The sequence below is a fragment of the Lynx rufus genome, unplaced genomic scaffold (genome assembly GCF_022079265.1).
Source record: "Lynx rufus isolate CCGP_SWC_20201006 ecotype Redwood Valley unplaced genomic scaffold, mLynRuf1.p SCAF_15, whole genome shotgun sequence".
In the NCBI taxonomy this organism is placed as follows: domain Eukaryota; kingdom Metazoa; phylum Chordata; class Mammalia; order Carnivora; family Felidae; genus Lynx; species Lynx rufus.
In genome coordinates this window covers 61,071,758-61,089,802 of record NW_025814829.1, presented here as the reverse complement: position 1 = coordinate 61,089,802, position 18,045 = coordinate 61,071,758, and the positions used below count along the sequence as shown (strand labels likewise).

Below are 18,045 nucleotides of genomic sequence, written 5' to 3'. Positions count from 1 at the left end.
ACGAAGCCTGAGCCGACAGGCCTGCGGGCTTGAAGGATTTCAGATCGGAGAGAAGCCAGCCGGGCAGAAAGAGAGCAACGCTTGGAAAGATGAGCATCGAACCTCGGCAGGGGTGGCGGGACTTCGGAGGCTCGACGGGGTTCCAGAGCGCCTCGCGAGTTCCGTGAAAGCTTTTCACTTCCCGCTCAGCTCTGACTTCAAGAGGCGTTGTTTGGTGTGGCCACGCGGTGGCCCCCGAGTCCCGGGGCCCCACGTGGTTGGGGGGGGGGGCAGGGCTGTGCCCGAGCCGCACCTCGCAGAGATGCCAGGACCGCGAGGCGGGCCTCCCTGCCTCCTCGGCCTCCAGGTCCGGCCTGCAAAGTTTCCTCCCTCAACCGTGGTGAGGGACTCTGGCTGGCCTGCCCCGGCGGGGACCCCTGCCCCGAGCGTGCGGTCAGAGTCAATCTCAGGTTCTCTCTCCAGCCCACAGTAGTCTGGTCTGACGTGGTGGGGAGGGTCGATGCCCTCCAGCCCCCCAGCTCGCTTTCCAGGCGCACTTCCCGCCAGTTCTGCAGCCGGTCTCCCCTCCTCAAGACCCCGGCGGCCCGTCTGGTTTTGTAGAATCTGATACAGTAAACTTGGGCTCCTTTTCACCGTGGGAGCCACGTGTGCCCATTAAAACATTCTGGAAGATTCTGGGGCGCCCGGGGGGGCTCAGTCGGTTAAGCGTCCGACTTGGGCTCAGGTCACGATCTCGCGGTTCATGGGTTCGAGCCCCGCGTCGGGCTCTGTGCTGACAGCTCCGAGCCTGGGGCCTGCTTCGGATTCTGGGTCTCTCTCTCTTCTCTGCCCCTGCCCCCCCCCCAAAAATAAATAAAAATCATTTAAAATTTTTGAAAAACAAGTGTGTGTGTGGACTGAAAATCTCTTCCTAAACGGCTCTCCAGAGGAACCACGAAATCTCAAGGGTATGACGCCCTTCTCTGTGACCACCTCCACCGTCTCGCAGGTAAGTGGTCAGGAAGCTTCCACGTAACTCCTCCAGCGACCAGGACTCACCGCCTCCTTCCTCTGCGGGACGCGAAGACCTGCTAGAGACGGGTTGGCTGAGCCGCCCCTACTTTCCGGTAACAGCTGCCCATCAGTCCCTGCGGATCCCTCAGAACCGAAGACTGAGGAGAAGGTGGGAGTCCCCCATGAGGCGGCCGGCCCGGCCCGGCTTGTCTCCGCCTCCCCGGCTTGCCTTCTGCACGGCGAGCACCTTCGGCCCTTCTGAGCGTCACTCGTGTGACCTGGGTTCCGGACATACCTTGTTCTGATCGAGGAATCCCAGCGCACGTGTTAAATTGTCAGTGCGTGTGAGCGGGTGTGGAGGGGCGCGTGTGGAGGGGTGGGGTGTGGAGGGGCGGTGTGTCTGGAGGGGCCTGTTTGGAGGGGTGCAGTGTGGAGGGGCATGTGTGGAGGGGTGGGATGTGGAGGGGCACGTGTGGAGGGGTGCGGGGTGTGGAGGGGTGCGGGGTGGAGAGGTGTGCGTGGAGGGGTGTGCGTGGAGGGGCATGTGTGGAGGGGTGGGATGTGGAAGGTCGTGTGTGGAAGGGTGCAGCATGGAGGGGTGGGATGTGGAGGGGTGTGTGTGGAGGGGTGGGGTGTAGAGGGGTGCTATGTAGAGGGGTGGGATGTGGAGGGGCGGTGTGTCTGGAGGGGCCTGTTTGGAGGGGTGCAGTGTGGAGGGGCATGTGTGGAGGGGTGGGATGTGGAGGGGCGTGTGTGGAGGGGTGCCGGGTGGAGGGGCGTGTGTGGAGGGGTGTGGCGTGGAAGGGTGTGCATGGAGGGGTATGTGTGGAGGGATGTGTGTGGAGGGGGCTGGGGGGGGGAACATGTGTGGAGGGGTGTGGCCACAGGCCAGCCTGTTTCAGCAGGAAGGTTCTGGAAGCCAGAAGATGCTCAGGATGAGCAGGGGGCTGAGAGGGCTCCCCGAGTGGACTTTGGAGGGAGCAGGAGGGGAGGGGCGCATCTCGGATCCTGACAACGCGCATGTGCGGAACGTGTTCAGACCGCTTTGGATAAACAGGAAACTGTCAGGAAGGAAAACAAACGGCTCGCGTGAACTCGGCTTTTGTCAGCGAGTGGGATCCCGCGAGCAGCGCCCTACTCCGGGCTCTGGGGGACTCGCTGGGGGACTCCGGGCCGTGTTCCCATGGGGGTGTCCCCCCTCCCCCGGCACCTCTAACTCGGGGCCCAGGGAGGGGAACGGAGCTGCTCTGCACCCCATCCCCCACCAGCCCACAGCTGCTCAGCGGGGCACCCCGTGTGTCCCCCCCACCCCCACACAGCCACAGCCACCACGGAGGGGCGCCCAGCTCGCCAGTCCCACCCCCACCTGGGCCCCACACGGAGCTCCCCCCGCCGCCTGGAGCCACCGTATCCCCAGCCTCATCCCGGGCCTCAGTGTCTTTGCACGTGCTTCCCTCCCCGCCCCCCCCCCCTCAGACCCTCTGGAGAATTCTGGATGACCTGACCCTTGACCTCGGGTGGCACCGCTTCTGCGGAGACCCCCTCAAGCGACCTCGTCACCCTCCCGGGTCAGGCGCCCTGCTCTGTGCCCCCTCCGACCCCCACAGGACATTCGCACGGTGCACTGCCCTTGCCCACTTACCTGTCCGCCCCCACGCCCGCCTTGCCCTGGGTTCCGGTCCTGACTTCGGTCCTGCCCTCACTTTTCCTAACCTACACAGCACAGGTGATCCACGGACATGCCTGCCCCCCCCCATCCCCCCGTTTGGTTGTTGCAGGGGTAAGGTGGTGCGGGCCACCAACCCGAATCGACGGCCGCCACAGCCCCTGCGTCCCCTCAGGACGGAGATGCAGCGAGCTGGGGCGCCTGCGTGGCTCATGGGACGCCTGGGTGGCTCCGTGAGCATCCGACTCCTGATTTGGGCTCAGGTCGTGATCTCAGTTTGTAAGATCGAGCCCCGGGTCCAGCTCTGCGCGCTGACAGCGTGGAGCCTGCTTGGGATTCTCTCTCTCCCCGTCTCTGTCCCCCCCCCCCCCCTTCACCGTGCTCTCTCTCTCTCTCTAAAGTAGACTTAAAAAAAAAGCAGCTAGGCTGGGAGAAGCCAGGAGGGGAAGGGATCTTAGGCACTGGGCATTTGGAGGCGCCTGTCCTGCCCAGCACCGGCCAGAGGGGGGCGGCCTCCCCTGCGGGCGGGGCAGCAGGCCATGGGCCGCGGTAACAGGACTAAAATTGGGCGCTTTTCCACCGCAGGTAAACAGGGCTGCTGTGTCGCCAGCAGGTTGCCCCGGTGAGACACTGATTGCCCAGGACTTGCAGAAACTATTTTTAAAAGAACCCAAATGCGTGTTGCCTCATCGAAACCCACAGAACTTAGCGTGGCCCTCCCTCCCCCGCCCCCCGCCCGCGCCGCACCCCAAAACCGCTCTAACTCATTCACAAGTTTGGGAGGTGCAGGACGAAAGGTGGAGCGGGAAACAGCCTGTGATGTTAGCAACGGGGCTGGGGACCGACGTGTGTGTCCCCCAAATCACACGTGGGAGCCCCAACCCTGCTCGCGACTGTATTTGGAGCAGCGCGGGCAAGAACCCCTCGCAGGCTAAGGGGGGGGGGGGCACGGCGGCGGGCCCCGCCCAGGCAGGTGGTGGCCCTGCGTGAGCGCCACCTGAGGCCAGTGAGGTCGGCGAGGTCGGCCCGGGGCTCTCCCCGGAGACCAACCCGCGGGCACCTTGATCTTGGCCGTCCAGCCTCAGGAACCACGAGAAAATAAACGTCTGCTGGGGAAGCGCTTCCGGTGCTTGTATTTTGTTGTATGTTTTGCTTAAAAAAAAAAGAAAAGAAAAAGAAAAGCCCCCGACAACCGCCAGCGCTCACACCCAGCCGAGGTGCGACAGCTCCCACCTCGCTGCTCAGGCCTGTCTGTGCCCCGTGCACTCACGGCGGGGGTGGGGGGGGTGGGGGCGGGGCACAGCTGTCGCCATAAAGGGAGAAGGATGACGCACACACCGTGTCTTGGTGCCTGTGAAAACGAGGATGCGTTTTCTGTCTTTGTGGAGGTGCGTGTGAGCCAGCCCGTGACCTGCCAGGTCGATGGGGACGATGACGTCTGTCTGTCTGACGTCTGGGTCTCTGGGGGAAGGAGGCTGCAGGGGCGCGTGGAGCCCAGCACACGGTGCCTCCCGGACTGTCCAGGCTGCCCAGCTCCCCCCGGGCTCGCGGGATTCTGCGGCACCCCCAGGAGAGGGCCACGCTTGGGACCGACATCTGCAGCGCCTAATCAGCGTTACAGCCACCAAAAAACCAGGACTCCTGGCTTGGCCCCAGGCCGCCCCCCAAATTCTGTGACGTAGCCGCACGCCCAGCGAACCCCCCCGGCTCGGAAGGTAGACTCAGTCGCGCAGCGTCACGGAAATAGCTGGAGCTGTGGTTCAAAGCCGGGGTCCGAGTTGCTTACCAGCTGCGCGATCTCGAATAGGTCGCTCACCCCCTCTGCGCCCCTGCGTTCTCAGGTACAAAATGGGGGTGAACGGAGCTCATCCCGCAGGGTTTTCGTAAGGATTGTCCTGCTTAGTCGTCAACCACCCTGCATGGTGCCTGGCAGGTGGTAACTCTTCCTCAGCGGCCCCTGTTCCTTTGAGGCAGGGACTGGCGGGCTTTTCTGTAAAGGGACAGATAGTATTTTAGGCTTTGCAGCCACTGCAGAACAGAGGAAAGGGTTGTGATTGGAGGAGGGACGGCCGCAGAGGGCGCAGGACCCAGGGGCCAGGGAGCCCACGCCACCTGTGAGTCATTCTCCTGCCTGAGGACGAGCGTTCGTGCACCCGACGGCCGTGGTCACCGAGGGCGCTCGGGGACCGTCGGCACACGTCCGCTAAGCACCTGTCACGTGCCTGGCGCCGCTAGGGGGTGAGGAAACAGCAACGAACGGGGTCAAGCCCCCGCCTTCGAGGTGACATCCCAATGGAGCGGACAGAGCCTGAGTCCTAACCCTAAACCCCGTCGGTGGCCGCGAACACGGAGGCGGTGTGGGTAGGACGGTCGCTGGGAGACGGGGCCTGGGGGAGCCTCGCCTTCGCCCAGCGTCCACACACCTTTCCGAGGGGCCGACCCTGGAGCCAACTCGGCTGGCGGTTCTTCTGTTCAGACTCTCCGGGAAGCAGCCTGACGTTCTGGGAGACGGTGCAGCCCCAGCCTGCGGAAGCGGGGGGCCGAGGCCAGGAAGCGCCAGGCCCCCTGCTTCCGGCCGGGGACCCCGGGAAGACAGGACAAGGCCCTCGGCCCGCAGGTGCTCCCTGGGGAGGAGGAGGACCGCACTGCATCTGAAACCGGGCAAAGCTTGCTCTCCGAATCTCTGCTCCCCATTTATTTCCCAGGTCACAATGGATCCAAGCCTCAACTTCCCCGTCTCTAAAAGGGAGACCACAGAGCCGTTTGTGGAGGCGTCTGGGGGCAAGTGGGGGGCACAGAGGCGAGCAGCCCGCACCCGACCTTGCACAGAGCTGCGCTCCATACGTGAGGACCTCACGGAGCTGCCCCAGACCCAGGGGTGCGGGACAAGCACTTTGTGGCTGGTCTACACTCCTGAACTGCTACGTAAACATTTTGTGGAGAAGGTTGAAAGGCTTGGTGTTTGTTTTTTTTAATTTTTAAATGTTTGTTTATTTTTGAGAGAGAGAGAGAGAGACAGAATCGGAAGCAGGCTCCAGGCTCCGAGCTGTCAGCACAGAGCCCCGATGCGGGGCTCGAACCCACAGACGGTGAGATCATGACCTGAGCCGAAGTCGGACGCTTCGCCGACTGAGAGCCCCCCAGGCGGCTCTGAAGTGCCTAGTTTTGAAGGGTGTCTTCAGTCCTTTGCAGATCGAAACATTATCCAATCTGACCCCCACCCCGGGGACCCCCGCAGTCCCAGCGCAACCCCCCGGTTCCCAAAGAGCGCCAGGACCACCCATCCCGAGGCGGAAGGACCACACTGCAGACGGCACGGTGGTCTCCAGGGCCTTTATTCGGGAAGGTACAGAGCATTGCAGTCTGTTCGACAGGCACTGTGCGGGGGGGGGGGGGGGGGGGGAGTCCGTAACAGTTCAGTTTCCTCCAAGGTGTCGCGGCGAAAGGGGTGCAGAGAGAGGGGGAGCCCTCTGGGGGGGGGTCCTGTCCTCCGGAGGAAAGGCAACGGCAGAGGGCCTCTTCCCGAGCCAGGGGCCTGGGTTGTATACACACGGGGGTGGACGGGATGCAGGAGAAACTCAAAGCTAGATACAGCTCACAGAGGCAAGAGTCCGTGGGGGGGGGGGCAGGGGGGGCGGGGAGGGGGGGCAGGGCTGTGTCCAGGCTCTTTCCGCCAAGTGGGAAAGGGAATTCAGAAAGAAGGCACAGCTTTTAAGGACACACAGAATCCCCAGCCTCCCAGTCTTAGTGTTTTGTGCAATTAAAAAACCAGAAAAAATAAATATAACTTAAAAACTTCTTACATGGCGCTGAAGGCAAGTCTGCGGGCAAGCAGTTGAGAAACTTTCTTTGAACGCTAAGCACGCTGACCACCGAGGAGCACCCCCCCCCCGGGGGGCCCGGCAAGGACCGGGCGGGAAAGGACGTGGCTTGTCCCGCCGTCCCGGCACCTGTAGCCCGAGGAGTCCCTCGGAAGGGTTCTTGCTCGGGATCCACCTAGCCCTCCAGGATGGGGTGGGGGGGACAGGGAAGAGGGGAGGGAAGGTTGCGAGAGCAGGTGCGGGAGAGGAGAGCTAGCGAGTAAATACAAACCCCCCCAACCCCTAAGAGAATAACCCTAAGAAAAAAATGACACTTTATACCACCTTCGCGGACAGAATGTCACCCCAAGCAACCGGTCGCCAGGAAGAGGCCCCACGGACCTCCTCTAATAAACACGTCGCTTGGCCTTTTTTCTAGCACGCTGTCTGCAGACAACGGGTGCCTGTTTAAAGTGCTTGGAAAATGTGTTCTCTTAGGAGAGCAAGCTGGTCCCCTGCACTTTTTTGTTCTGAGCGTTCATTTGCTTTAGCAAATTTCCTTCATCGATGGAGTGAGGGTGACCTGTGGTCCACCCACGGCGGTGGAATCGGGACGTCCAACCGAGCAACGTCCCCTCCCCGCGGACTGCTGATGCCCCGGTCCCTCCTGAGCCACCCAGCGCTGGCTTTGGTGCTCCCGCCTTTACAGGGTCACATGCTGTCACGAGGTCTCTCGCGCTCGGCCGGGACGGGGTGTGACCTTTGGCGAGAGCCCCCCACACGAGCTCCCCACTGTTTTGAACCAGAGCCAGGAAGTTTCAGACTGATTTCCTTTTCTAAAATCTGTACTCAGATAGCCTCATGCGTCCCACCCTCCGCCCCCACCGACTGTCACTCACCCAGCACGAAAGGGGAAATGATGGGGTCACGTGCTGGGGTCGGAGGTCTCCCAGAGTCCCCGGGGCGATGCGGGGGAAGGGAGGGGGGAGCCCCGGAAACCCTGCCTCTTGGATCGGCCTCTCTGGGCTCACGCTCCGGGGTACACGGACCTCCACCATGTCCCCGACCCGGCTGTCTGCAGATCGCTACCCCCGTCAGAGCTCAGCTCTGGGCACCCGTGCGCCTCTAACAGCCCCAAAGGGCCACGGAGCTGAGAGGTTTGTTCTTAAAAAGTCATGCTGGTTTCACATTCTTCCCCATAATATAGACTTGCCTTGCTTTAAAATGAGAACACGGCCTACTTGGTTCCCCAGTCATCTTCGAGCAACTTAGAGGCCCCAGGACTCTTCCCCCTGCCGGGAGCACCCCTCCTCACACCCGGCACCCACCACCCGCCCTGGGAGCTGCCCACACCGCATCCGGGGAATGTGGGTCCAAGCCCTTCGGGCTGGAAGAGTTACTTCAGGGGAGAAAAATGAGGCCAGGAAGGCCAGAAATCTGCTTCATCCCTGCCCAGCGCTGCCCCCCGAACGTGCTGGGGACTTGACCTCGCGAAACAAGCCCAGGGATGTGGGGGGTGGGGGTGAAGGGACGTGAGACAACCGATCTGCCTCCGGCTGTGCCCCGGGCCGCCCCACCCAGTGCCGTCCCAACAAGGTTGGCAGCCGGAGGCACACGTGGTTCGGGGGGTGGGGGTGGGGGCGGGGCCTCCCCCAAGGTCAGGTTTGCAGAGCGTCCCTCTGAATTCCTGGGTGATAATCAGATGGAAGAGGGGGGCTCCCGCCTGCCCCCTCCCGGGAAGGTCGAGGTCAGAGAGCACAGCCAGTGGACTCCAGCATTCTCGTGGCTCCTGGGTCCGGCCCCCAGCTGGAGGGTCTCACTGCCAGCTGGGTGGGGTCCCTGCTTTCGCAGGCCACCACACGTCTGTGGGAGCCCCTGGGCCGCTAGGCGGAGAATGCTTTACTCGTGGCCAACGTGCACTTGCCAGTGGCTTTGTGCCCCAACCCGGAGATGCTCCAGGCCGGAAGGATGGGGCCAAGACAGGCTGAGCTCGGTGGCGGCCACCAGGGGGCAGCAGGCCCCCACTGGAAGGCTGGGGCCGGCTCCTGCGTTGGGGACCTCCCTGCCACCTGAGCCTGGCTCCCCCCCCCCCCCACTCCTCTTCTGCCAGCAGATCCTGTTTATAAAGAGAAGTGGGAGCCCGGCAAGCTCTCCTCTCCTCTCCTCTCCTCTCCCCTCTCCTCTCCTCTCCTCTCCTCTCCGATCTCCACCTGGTCTCTTACAAAGTGTCTCATAGTGCAGTTCGGGAGGGTCGGCTCTGGGGCGGCACCAAGGGGAAATTCAGAAGGAGAAAGGAAGGGGGCGGCAGGGAGGAGGTGGGGGGGCGAGGCGGGCCGGCCCTCAGGCCAGCGGGGCGGCCTGGCACATCTCCGTCAGGATGTCGATGAGGTTGTTCAGGCCCGAGAGGTAGCCGTCCTCCCGGTTCCCCTCCTGCCAGGGGACGTTGTGCTGCAGGGTCTGGCCCTCGGGCAGGGGCGTGGTTTTCCCAAAGTCGATCATCCACACCTTGGCCTGCTCCTTCTGGTCGTGGATGAAGAGAAGAGAGCTGCCGATGACCTGAAGGGGAGGGGGCGGCTGAGGAGGGGGACTGCCGGGGGGTGGGGGGTGGGGCGGGCCCGTCCCAGGGTGGCCACCCAGGGGACAGAGGACACCGGCCACCAGGGCAGCAACTGCCTTCGGGGAGGGAGGCTACGATGGCAGACCCCTGGCCGCCAGCGGCGGCTGCACACTGTCCTCTAGTTCAGGCCACGGCTGAACCTCAGGGCCTCTCCCTCCACCCTCCCCCCCCCCCCCCCCCCCCGCCACACTCCACCCTGACTTCTCGTGTCCAGGAGCCCACACTGTACCCGTGGGGCAGAGGAAAGGACCTCCCCAAATGCGCACACGGCACCCCAGGGGGGTGGCAGCAAGGCCCAGACCGGCCTCGTTCCAGCAGCAGGACCCTGGGCAGACATCCCGGGCAGGACAGGAAAGACCCTGGAAATTACCCCTGGGAAACACGGAGCCCACACAGGGGCTCCCTCCGCCCGGACGGAAAATACCAGAAGCCCCAGCTAATCTGGCCTCTTTCTAGGCCTGAAGCCTCTTGAGCGAGACTCCAGAAAGAATACGGCAAAACCAATTTTCCAGAAATAACAGCAAAGCCTGGGTGCTGACGGGGGGTGATGGGGTCCTTCCGCCCGGTGCGACAGGTCCTGGGGCTCGAGGCCCCCAGCCCTTCCGGGCTCGGCCTGCAGGATCACAGCCCCGTCCTCTGGAGCAAGGAGGCTGGGGGGGAAGGGAGGCTCCAGCAGGCTGCACCAAGACCTTTTATCAAGCTGAGAACACACCCTGGGCCTGCACACCCTGGGCCCCACGGAGGTGACCGAGGAAAGAACGTCCTGAGAAACCTGGGCGCCACTGCTCAGGGCAGAGACCACCCAGTCTGCCCTCTGGGCACCCCAGTCCCTCCCTCACGGGCGGTCCTGGGGTCAGAGCCACCACGTGTGGTGGGGCAGGTGCCCCCGGGGCCGAGGGGCAAGTCGGGGATAAAATCCAAGGGCAAGCTGGGCTGCCTGCCTGGAGGAAGGGCCAGCCGGGTCACCTACACAAAGATGCTGTGAGGTTTAGCAGGGCCTGGCCCACCTCCCTTTCGGGGCACTCCCTCTGCCCGGAGCCCCGGGACCACCTGTCTCCTGTTCCTCGCGCTGGACCCCCAGTCCTCTCTGTGGGCAGGGCTCGGGCTGAGGCTCCCTCCACACAAGACCTCGAGAGGGGCTGCCTTCGGGACAGAGCTTCAGGCTTGCAGGGGGCGGGGGACCTGACCGGAGGGGTCTGCCCCCCGGCTGCACCATGCTAAAAACGCCGCTCCGGCTTCTGGCGTGGGAGGCCAGCAGGCCCGAGGGTCACGGCTGACCACACAGAGCGTGGCTCTCTGCCCAAGAGGACAAAAGCCCAGTATGTACCTCGTGGCATTTGAAGAAGGGAGAAACTTCCAGGGTGGCCCGAATGTCCTTCAGCCGGTCCCGGTAGGCGATCTGGGAACAGAAAAAGACCAGAGCTGTAACCACGTGGGGGGCGAGGTGGTCTTTAAGCCCCGTGTGGCCCAGACTCTTCAGGTGTCAGAGCGGAAGGGAGGCTACACCCTGTGCATGTATTCCAACCTCCTCCTCTCGACACGAAGGAGCGGAGAGGCCCAGACGGGGCTGTGCGCACCTGCCCTCCTTCGAGAGCGGGAGGCGCCGGAGGGCAGCCCCTCGGGGCTCCCCCCGAGGGTGGCGGGGGTTCTGGGACGCCGGCGCAAGTGCGGGGATAGCAGCGGAGCGGGCCCGTTGCCACGGTGGCCTCCGGAACACAAACCTCCGTGCCCCTGACCTTGCGACGGGCAGAGTAAGCGGGGGAGGTGCCAGCATCTCTCCAGAGGCCTCTCCGCGGACCAGGGGTGAGCTGTGCCGGCTCTGGGGGTGCCTGCCGTCCCCAGGGGCCCCGGGGTCGCTCGACACCATCCCGCGGCAACACGGTGGCCTGGGGCTCAGCACCTCGAACAGGCCCGTGCAGGCACGGGTGTGCAAACTCCGTGGCGGGCCCGGCTAAGGAGCAGGTGACAGGAAAGCAGAGGGCTCGGGCTGTGGAGAACTCGGGTGCGCGCCCCACGACCAAAGCCTCCTTGCCGGGGGCTAAGGGAAGCCCAGCCCAGCCTGAAAAGGAGGGAGGGAGACTCAGGGCCAGCGAGGAGTCTGCCCAGAGAAAAGGCGGTCCGGGTCCACCCTTCCCTGCTCCACACGCCGGGAGGCTGTTCGCAAGGCGCCTTTCCCGGGGGCTCTAGGACCCATGTCCCCATGGCCCCTGGGTCCGTCCCAGGGTGCCTTTCCCTAGGGACCTAGAGGCTCAGCACACCCTACCTCCGCCTGGGGGTGGGGGGGCCCTCAAGGTCCTGACCCCACAGGTCAGGTGTCTGTCCAGCCTGTCTACCGTTGCAGTGGCAAACGTGAAGTCACTTTGTCACCAACTTGTGACACTCACAGCCCCGGGCTCGGAGAGGCTCCGACCCCCGCCCCAGGCACTTCCCTCAGGAGGCCTCAGCGCCTGGGAGAGAGGCCCCGGAGGCCTCGGGGAGCGAGGGGACCTGCGTGTGAGGTCCGGCTCTGTCCCTGCTGTGTCCTTGACCCCTCAGTGTCTCACCTGGAAAGTGGCACCAAGAGCCTACCCACCCCAGAGGGCTGCCTGCGGATCTGATGAGCACACCATTCTCGACGGGCAGCGAGGCTACAGAAATCCGCCAAGGGAACCGTCCTCAGTGCAGAGAGGCAGGCGGCCAGGGAGAGGGAGGGCAAGCCCACCGAGTGTCCCCACATATCCAGTTGGAGGCTGGCCACCAACTCCCGCTTCATCTTTTGGGGCCGGCGTTTTCCGTGCGGGCAGCGTGGCCCAGCGTGGTCCCGGGCTGGACAAGAATGTCTGCAGGGCACAGGTGTCCCTGCGCGGCCGGCCCCTTCGGGGGGGCGCCCTGACTCACCAGGATGTTGCGGTTTCCTTTAGTGAACTCTCTGAAGGCCTCGGTGACCTGCTCCCTCGTTTTGGTCTTCTTGAAGTCTCGGTTCACGGAGCCGTCTTCTTTCTGAGAACGATACGCGCCCCGGAGGGGTCAGGCACGGACCCCGCCCGCCAGCAGCTCTCGGGGGCAGTGGAGGCACCACGGTGCCCGCGGGCAGTCCGAGGAGACCCACGTCTGCATTGCCAGCCACAGGGCGTAGTCGGGCAGCACCGTGGAGCCTGTCCTGAGCCCCGACTGAGAACAAGGAGGGTGGCCTCAGTGTGCCAGGCAGAGGAAGGCTGTCAGGGAAGGCCTGGGGGGTGCGGGCCAGGACTGGAGGAGGGGGCTGCGGGCAGCAGGGGCTGGAGGAGACACCTATGTCTCGGCTTCCCTCGGGGCCTGGCCCTGGGAACCCCCATGAGTGCCCCACGGGTCCCTGCCATCTGGGGGCGACCTCCCTCGCCAGGCAGAAGAGAGGTGCTCCCACCGCAAGTTCAGTGAGGTTCCTTTTGTAGCTTAAGATCTTTTACCGTATGTTCCCTGAACATAGCCAAAATGTCACCGCCTGCCCATCTCTGCTCCCTGGCCCGCCTGGTGCAAGAGACTACTTATCTTCTTAGCCTGGCGCTGCGTCTGTTCCAGGCTGTTCCTGGAAAGCACATGGAGCTTAGCTCCCCCAGGAGGACATCTGTTCTTTTTTTTAAATTTTTTTTTTCAAGTTTTATTTATTTTCAAGAGAGAGAGCATGAGTTGGGGAGAGGCAGAGAGAGAGGGAGGCAAAGAATCCGAAGCAGGCTCCAGGCTCTGAGCCGTCAGCCCAGAGCCCGATGCGGGGCTGGAACTCACGGACCGTGAGATCGTGACCTGAGCTGAAGTCGGACGCTTAACCGACTGAGCCACCCAGGCGCCCCGAGATCTGTTCTTAGTTAAGGACAAAGGGTGAGGAAGCGGGGCTCCACGAGGAGCCCCCAGACTTGGGTCTGTGCATCACGAGGCCGGAGACGAGGTAACGCAATGTGGCTGCCTCTTGAGGACGGACCCCGGGGCGGAGGGGGAGCTTGCCCACAGGGGCTCGTCGCGCGGCGTTTGCCCAGAGCAGGGGCGGGGAGACGGGCTGCTGGCTGTACCTGCAGCCGGACAACGAACGGAGGCTAGGGCACCCAGCCTGAGAGGGAGAGGTAAGGGGAAAGCGGACTGTTTTGGAGACATGGAGGAAAACGAGCATTATGAGAGGGAAGCATGAAACTTGCAACCCGTAGGAGGGCTGGATGCAAAAAAGGAAGAAAAACTGGTTTCAGATGACAGGGGAGGGACACACGGCTTTCTCAGCCCAGAGCTCACAAAGCAGCGCTGGGGAGGGGCGGATGGCCGGAGCGCCACCCTCTGCTCAAACCCAGACGCTAGGGCTGTTCGGTGACGGCCCGGAGCAGGCAGAGGACAGACACCCAGGAAGGCCGCAGGGACCGCCGTCTGCCCGGCCGGCCGGCACCTCGCAGGCCGCTCCCCGGGGTGAAGTGCGAGCCCGCACCTGCTCATCATATCCAGGGCGGGGACACTCGGGGACGCGGAGGAGGGGCGTTTGGTCCGGCTGCCCGGGCAGAGGGAGGGTCACCGCAGCCGGCACGTCCCCACCCCTGCATCTCGTGGCCCATCCCCAGCTCTCAGGCCACAGGCAGAGTGAGCGGCCCCTGCACTGGCACGCGGGCTCCTAGGTGGGCTCCCGGTCAGGGCTGGGCACGGTCAGGATTAAGCGTAGGGTCCTCGGCAGAGGGCTGACCCTGGGGCCGGCTAGAAGCCACCCTGCTCCGGGGCCCCTGCGGGCCGCCGCCACCCCCGGGGCGGATATGGGAGCCTCTGTCCCTTCCTTCCCCGGGCACCTGGCGGGCCTCACCTTGATGCCCTCGATCCTGAAGCCGAGGGTGGCGGTGGAACTGATGGTCTCCCTCCACTGCATGTACCGAGGCTTGGTCACAGCCCGCTGGGCTTTCTCCTCCTCGGTCGGGGCCTCGGGGTCCACCTCGATCATCTTCTGGTACATGTCCTTCCGGAGGCTGGGCTTCTTCCGGGCCTTGGTGAGCTCCTCCTCCAGGTAGGTCCTGCGTGGGAAGGGGGGCGGTGATGAGGGCCGCAGGCCGCTTGCTTACGCAGGATGCGCACACGCTCTGCTCAGGCCGGGGCCGGCTCCCGACCGGGAGAACGGGGGGCGGCCCTGCGCATGGGGCGACCTCGTGCCAATACCAAGCACTAAGGCTGAGCCAGAAGGTGGCCTTGGAAGGGGAAGCCTGTGCCTGGGGTGGGGGGGGAAGCCCGAGGGGGGCCACACGGCCTGCCCCGCCCAGCCCGTGCCTCCTCACACCTGCCCCCCAGCCCGAAGGCCCGAGAAGGCACAGCCAGTGGAAGTCGCTCACTGTCCCGCCGTCGAACCGGCAGGGGTCCCCCAGAAACCGGAGCAGGGGTGGGACGGGACTTCAGCAGCCCGGGGCTGAACCCCGGCCCGCGATGCCTCCCCCACCCCCATCGCCAAACAGAGATGGGGCGTCACCCCTGCCACACACACGGGCATCCTGCACGTTGCAGACGCACCCCTGCTCCCCAGTGAACCCCCCTCTTCTCCCCTGACCCCGGGCTCCACCGCTGCCCCGGACCCTTCCTGAAACAAATCACAGGACAGAGCTGTAGCGGAGGGAAGATTTCTGCGCTGGCCCATCGTGGGCGGCGGCCGTGACGGCGGCCCGGCCCCACCCTCCCCTCACACCTGCTGCTTGGGGACCCAGGTCAGACTGCGCGTCAACTCATGACGCCTTCAGAGGCCGAGTTTTCACAAACCACCGTGTCAACTATAAGGAAACGACAAGTCCTGGGTTGTGAACGTGGCCCTGGTCATTTAGAACCTCCCGCAGCCCTCGCCTGTACCAGTGCACACCCTCTCCACGGGCGTGCGCACCTCCCACGCACACGTGCACGCACACAGCCATGCACACACCCACACACACGCACGTGCAGGTACACCCCCATGCACGTGTGGACGCACGCACACCCCCACGCACACGTGCACACAGACGCACGTGTGCACACAGCCATGTACACCCACACCCCCCACGTGCACACCCCCACACAAGTGCGTGCACACACAGCCATGTACACCCACATACCCACACGTGCACACACCCACGCACGTGTGTGCACACAGAGCCATGCACACCCCTAAGCACAATTATTCACACCCACAACGTGCACTCATGCACACGCGCGCACTTATGCACATGCGCAGTGCACGCAAACCATGCACGCACATGTTCATACCCCATGCACACATACACCCACACGCCCATGCACACCCCATGCACACACTCATGCACATACACCCCACACGCACGCACATCCATGCACCCCCCCACACAACATGCACACACAGCCATGTACACCCCCACGTGCACGTGCACACCCCCACGCACGTGCATGCACACACAGCTATGCACACTGCTACGCACACACACTCACACCCACACTGTGCACTCATGCACACGCGTGCACACTCATGCACGTATGCAGTGTGTGCGAGCCATGCACGCACACGTGCACACCCCGTGCACACGTACACCCACGCACACCCCATGCACACACTCATGCACACACACCCCACACGCATGCACACCCATGCACCCCCCCACACATGCACACACAGCCATGTACACCCCTACACATGCACACCCCCACGCGCACACACAGCCATGCACACCCACGCACGTGCATGCGCACACAGCCACACACACCCTCCATGCACACGTGCAGCCATGCACACACCCACGCACGTGAGCGCGCACAGCCATGCATACCCCACGCACACGTGCACACACACTCATGCACACATGCACGTGCGCAGTCATTAACGCACACGTGCACCCACACCCCCACGCACACCCCCATGCACACACTCACCCCCCACGCACACACCCCCACGCACACGTGCGCGCACACTCACGCATGCACACAGCCATGCACACACCCTCCCACGCACACGCGCACACACCACGGTGCCCGCCGAGCCAGGTCAGGGATGGCAGGAGCTTCAAGGCAGAGGCCGAGGGGCAGGATGCTTTTGCGTGGAGTCGTGTCGGGCCGGCCCGGGTGCGGCTGTGTGTGCGTGCCACGTGGCCGGGGGTGGGCTGGCCGCCCCACGTGCTCCGGGGCCCACTGGGGGGCCTGCGGGGCGGGTGGGCGGCCGCACTTCCGCAGAGAGCTTTCAGTTGCTCCTTAAACAGGAAGCAGGCCTGGGGCTTTTTCCAGGAAGGGCCCCGGCAGCCAGTCTGGGTGGGGTCGCTCACCCTCCGCCCGGGGCACCGGTCAGCGGCGACACGGCTCCCCAGTGCTGGCCTGGCCGGGCTCCCCGCCTCCGTCCGACAGCGGGATGGGGGAGCAGAGGCCTCTGCGGGGGACGGGGGTGGGGGGTCGGCCACTCGGGGCGAAGGGTGGGTAGGCGGCAAGCCTGTGGGCGCCCACAGCTCGCGCGCCAAAGCTGGGGACGGTCCTTGTGTCCACCCTCAGCCCCGACATCAGGAAGACTCGTGTGACACACAGCACACAGGCTTACGGGGGAGAATCTAAGAAAAGTCCCTGGGACATGAGCATACATCCACGTGGAACCGCCGTCCCCGATGCCCCCGATTTAGGACACTACAGGTGCCCACGTCACCTTTTCCTGAGCGCCCCCCACGCCTCCCCCCAGCTTGTGGCCGAAGCTGGCTTGGCTGGTCAGCCCGTCTACTGCTTCCCCGTGACAGGTCTCAACCCCTCATGCCTGGGACTCAGTGATGGTGGTGGCCCCGGGCTCCGGCCTCCTCCCTCTGGCAAGCACTGGGAGTGGCCACGGACTGCTGGTCTTACGAGGGGTTCTGTCTGGGGTTAAGGATTCTGGATCGACGCAGCATGGACCCGGGGCCCCACGGAGCCCCCTCGGGGCATGGTCTGCAGCTGGAAGCCTGGCACGGACCCGGGGCCCTGCTGAGTCCGAGTCCCCGCACCTCTGTGTTCGATGTCCCCCTGCTCGGACCGGACCACGCAGGACCCACGTCTGCCGGTGGCCGTGAGGAGCGGAGGAAGGCCCATCCCTTGCATTGTGGAGCGGAGGAGAAGCTGGGCAGGACCAGTTCTGGGGAGACCTCCCCTCCCCTCCACACAGACCTCGCTCTCACCGCACAGCCTCCGCCTCGAGGCCCCGCTCCCAAGTGAGCTAACGCTGTCCCAGCCTCGCCGGTCACTCCGGGGCGCAGTGGGACAGAAGCTGAAGACACAGGCAGGGCCCAGGGGGCGCCAGTCCCCACAAGCCTCCCAGGGAACAGACAGCTACACGGGGCAGCCTCGTGGGACGGACTTTCCACACATCCCTCCCGCAGCGCGTGCTTTTTTGGGCCACGGTCTGAGTGAACGCTAATCGGAATATTTCTGTGTCTTCCCTTGAGAGGGCCCATCCTGGTGCACCGGGGAGGGCCTTCCGGGGACAGAAATAAAACTCTGGGGAAGGGCAGCGGCCAAGCGGTGGCTGGAGGGACATTCTGTTTCCTCCCTGTGGGCTGGAGCGGAGGAGGGAGGAAGGGTGCGGGGGAGGGAGGTCAAGGACAGCGAAAGAGCAAATAGGAGGGCCTGTACTTCCCCATCTCCGGTCCCTGCCTGGGGGCCTCGCGACGAACACGGCCTGCAGGGTCTGACTTGAGGACACAGTCCCAGGAGTGAGGAGGGAAGGAAGGGGGCTGTCGGGCCCTCTTCTCTCCTGGTCCCTGCCTGTCTTGCACACGTGTGCGCATGCACACACACACACATGCTTCTTTCTCATTCTCGTAAGAATAAAAACCATCCAAAGCAAACCCAGGCCCCAGCTCTGAGCCGCTCCCTGGAGCCCGGTCTCCCCGGCGAGCCGCGGGCGGATGGACGAGCCGGGCGTCTGGCTGTGCAGCCTGGGGGCTTCCCCCCGAGGGGAGCACGGCACCCCAATACCACGTGGCCAACAGCCCGGGAGGACTTCACGAGCGCAGCAGGAGAGAGGGAGCCGCTCGGTGACTCCTTGGGACGGAGTGGCC

General features: G+C 64.3%; 1 protein-coding gene across 1 annotated transcript in view; it reads right to left on the bottom strand.

The window, feature by feature from the left end:
* Nucleotides 1-5,977: 5,977 nt before the first annotated feature.
* The window catches only part of ITPKB (inositol-trisphosphate 3-kinase B), an 87,138-nt gene continuing 75,070 nt past the window's right edge, over nucleotides 5,978-18,045 (bottom strand). The window contains exons 4-7 of the mRNA XM_047077133.1: nucleotides 13,863-14,067; nucleotides 11,954-12,055; nucleotides 10,404-10,475; nucleotides 5,978-9,015 (exon numbers count right to left, since the gene is read on the bottom strand). Coding sequence (XP_046933089.1) covers nucleotides 8,800-9,015; nucleotides 10,404-10,475; nucleotides 11,954-12,055; nucleotides 13,863-14,067 — 595 coding nt within the window. The 3' untranslated portion in view covers nucleotides 5,978-8,799. The remainder of the gene's footprint in view (nucleotides 9,016-10,403; nucleotides 10,476-11,953; nucleotides 12,056-13,862; nucleotides 14,068-18,045) is intronic.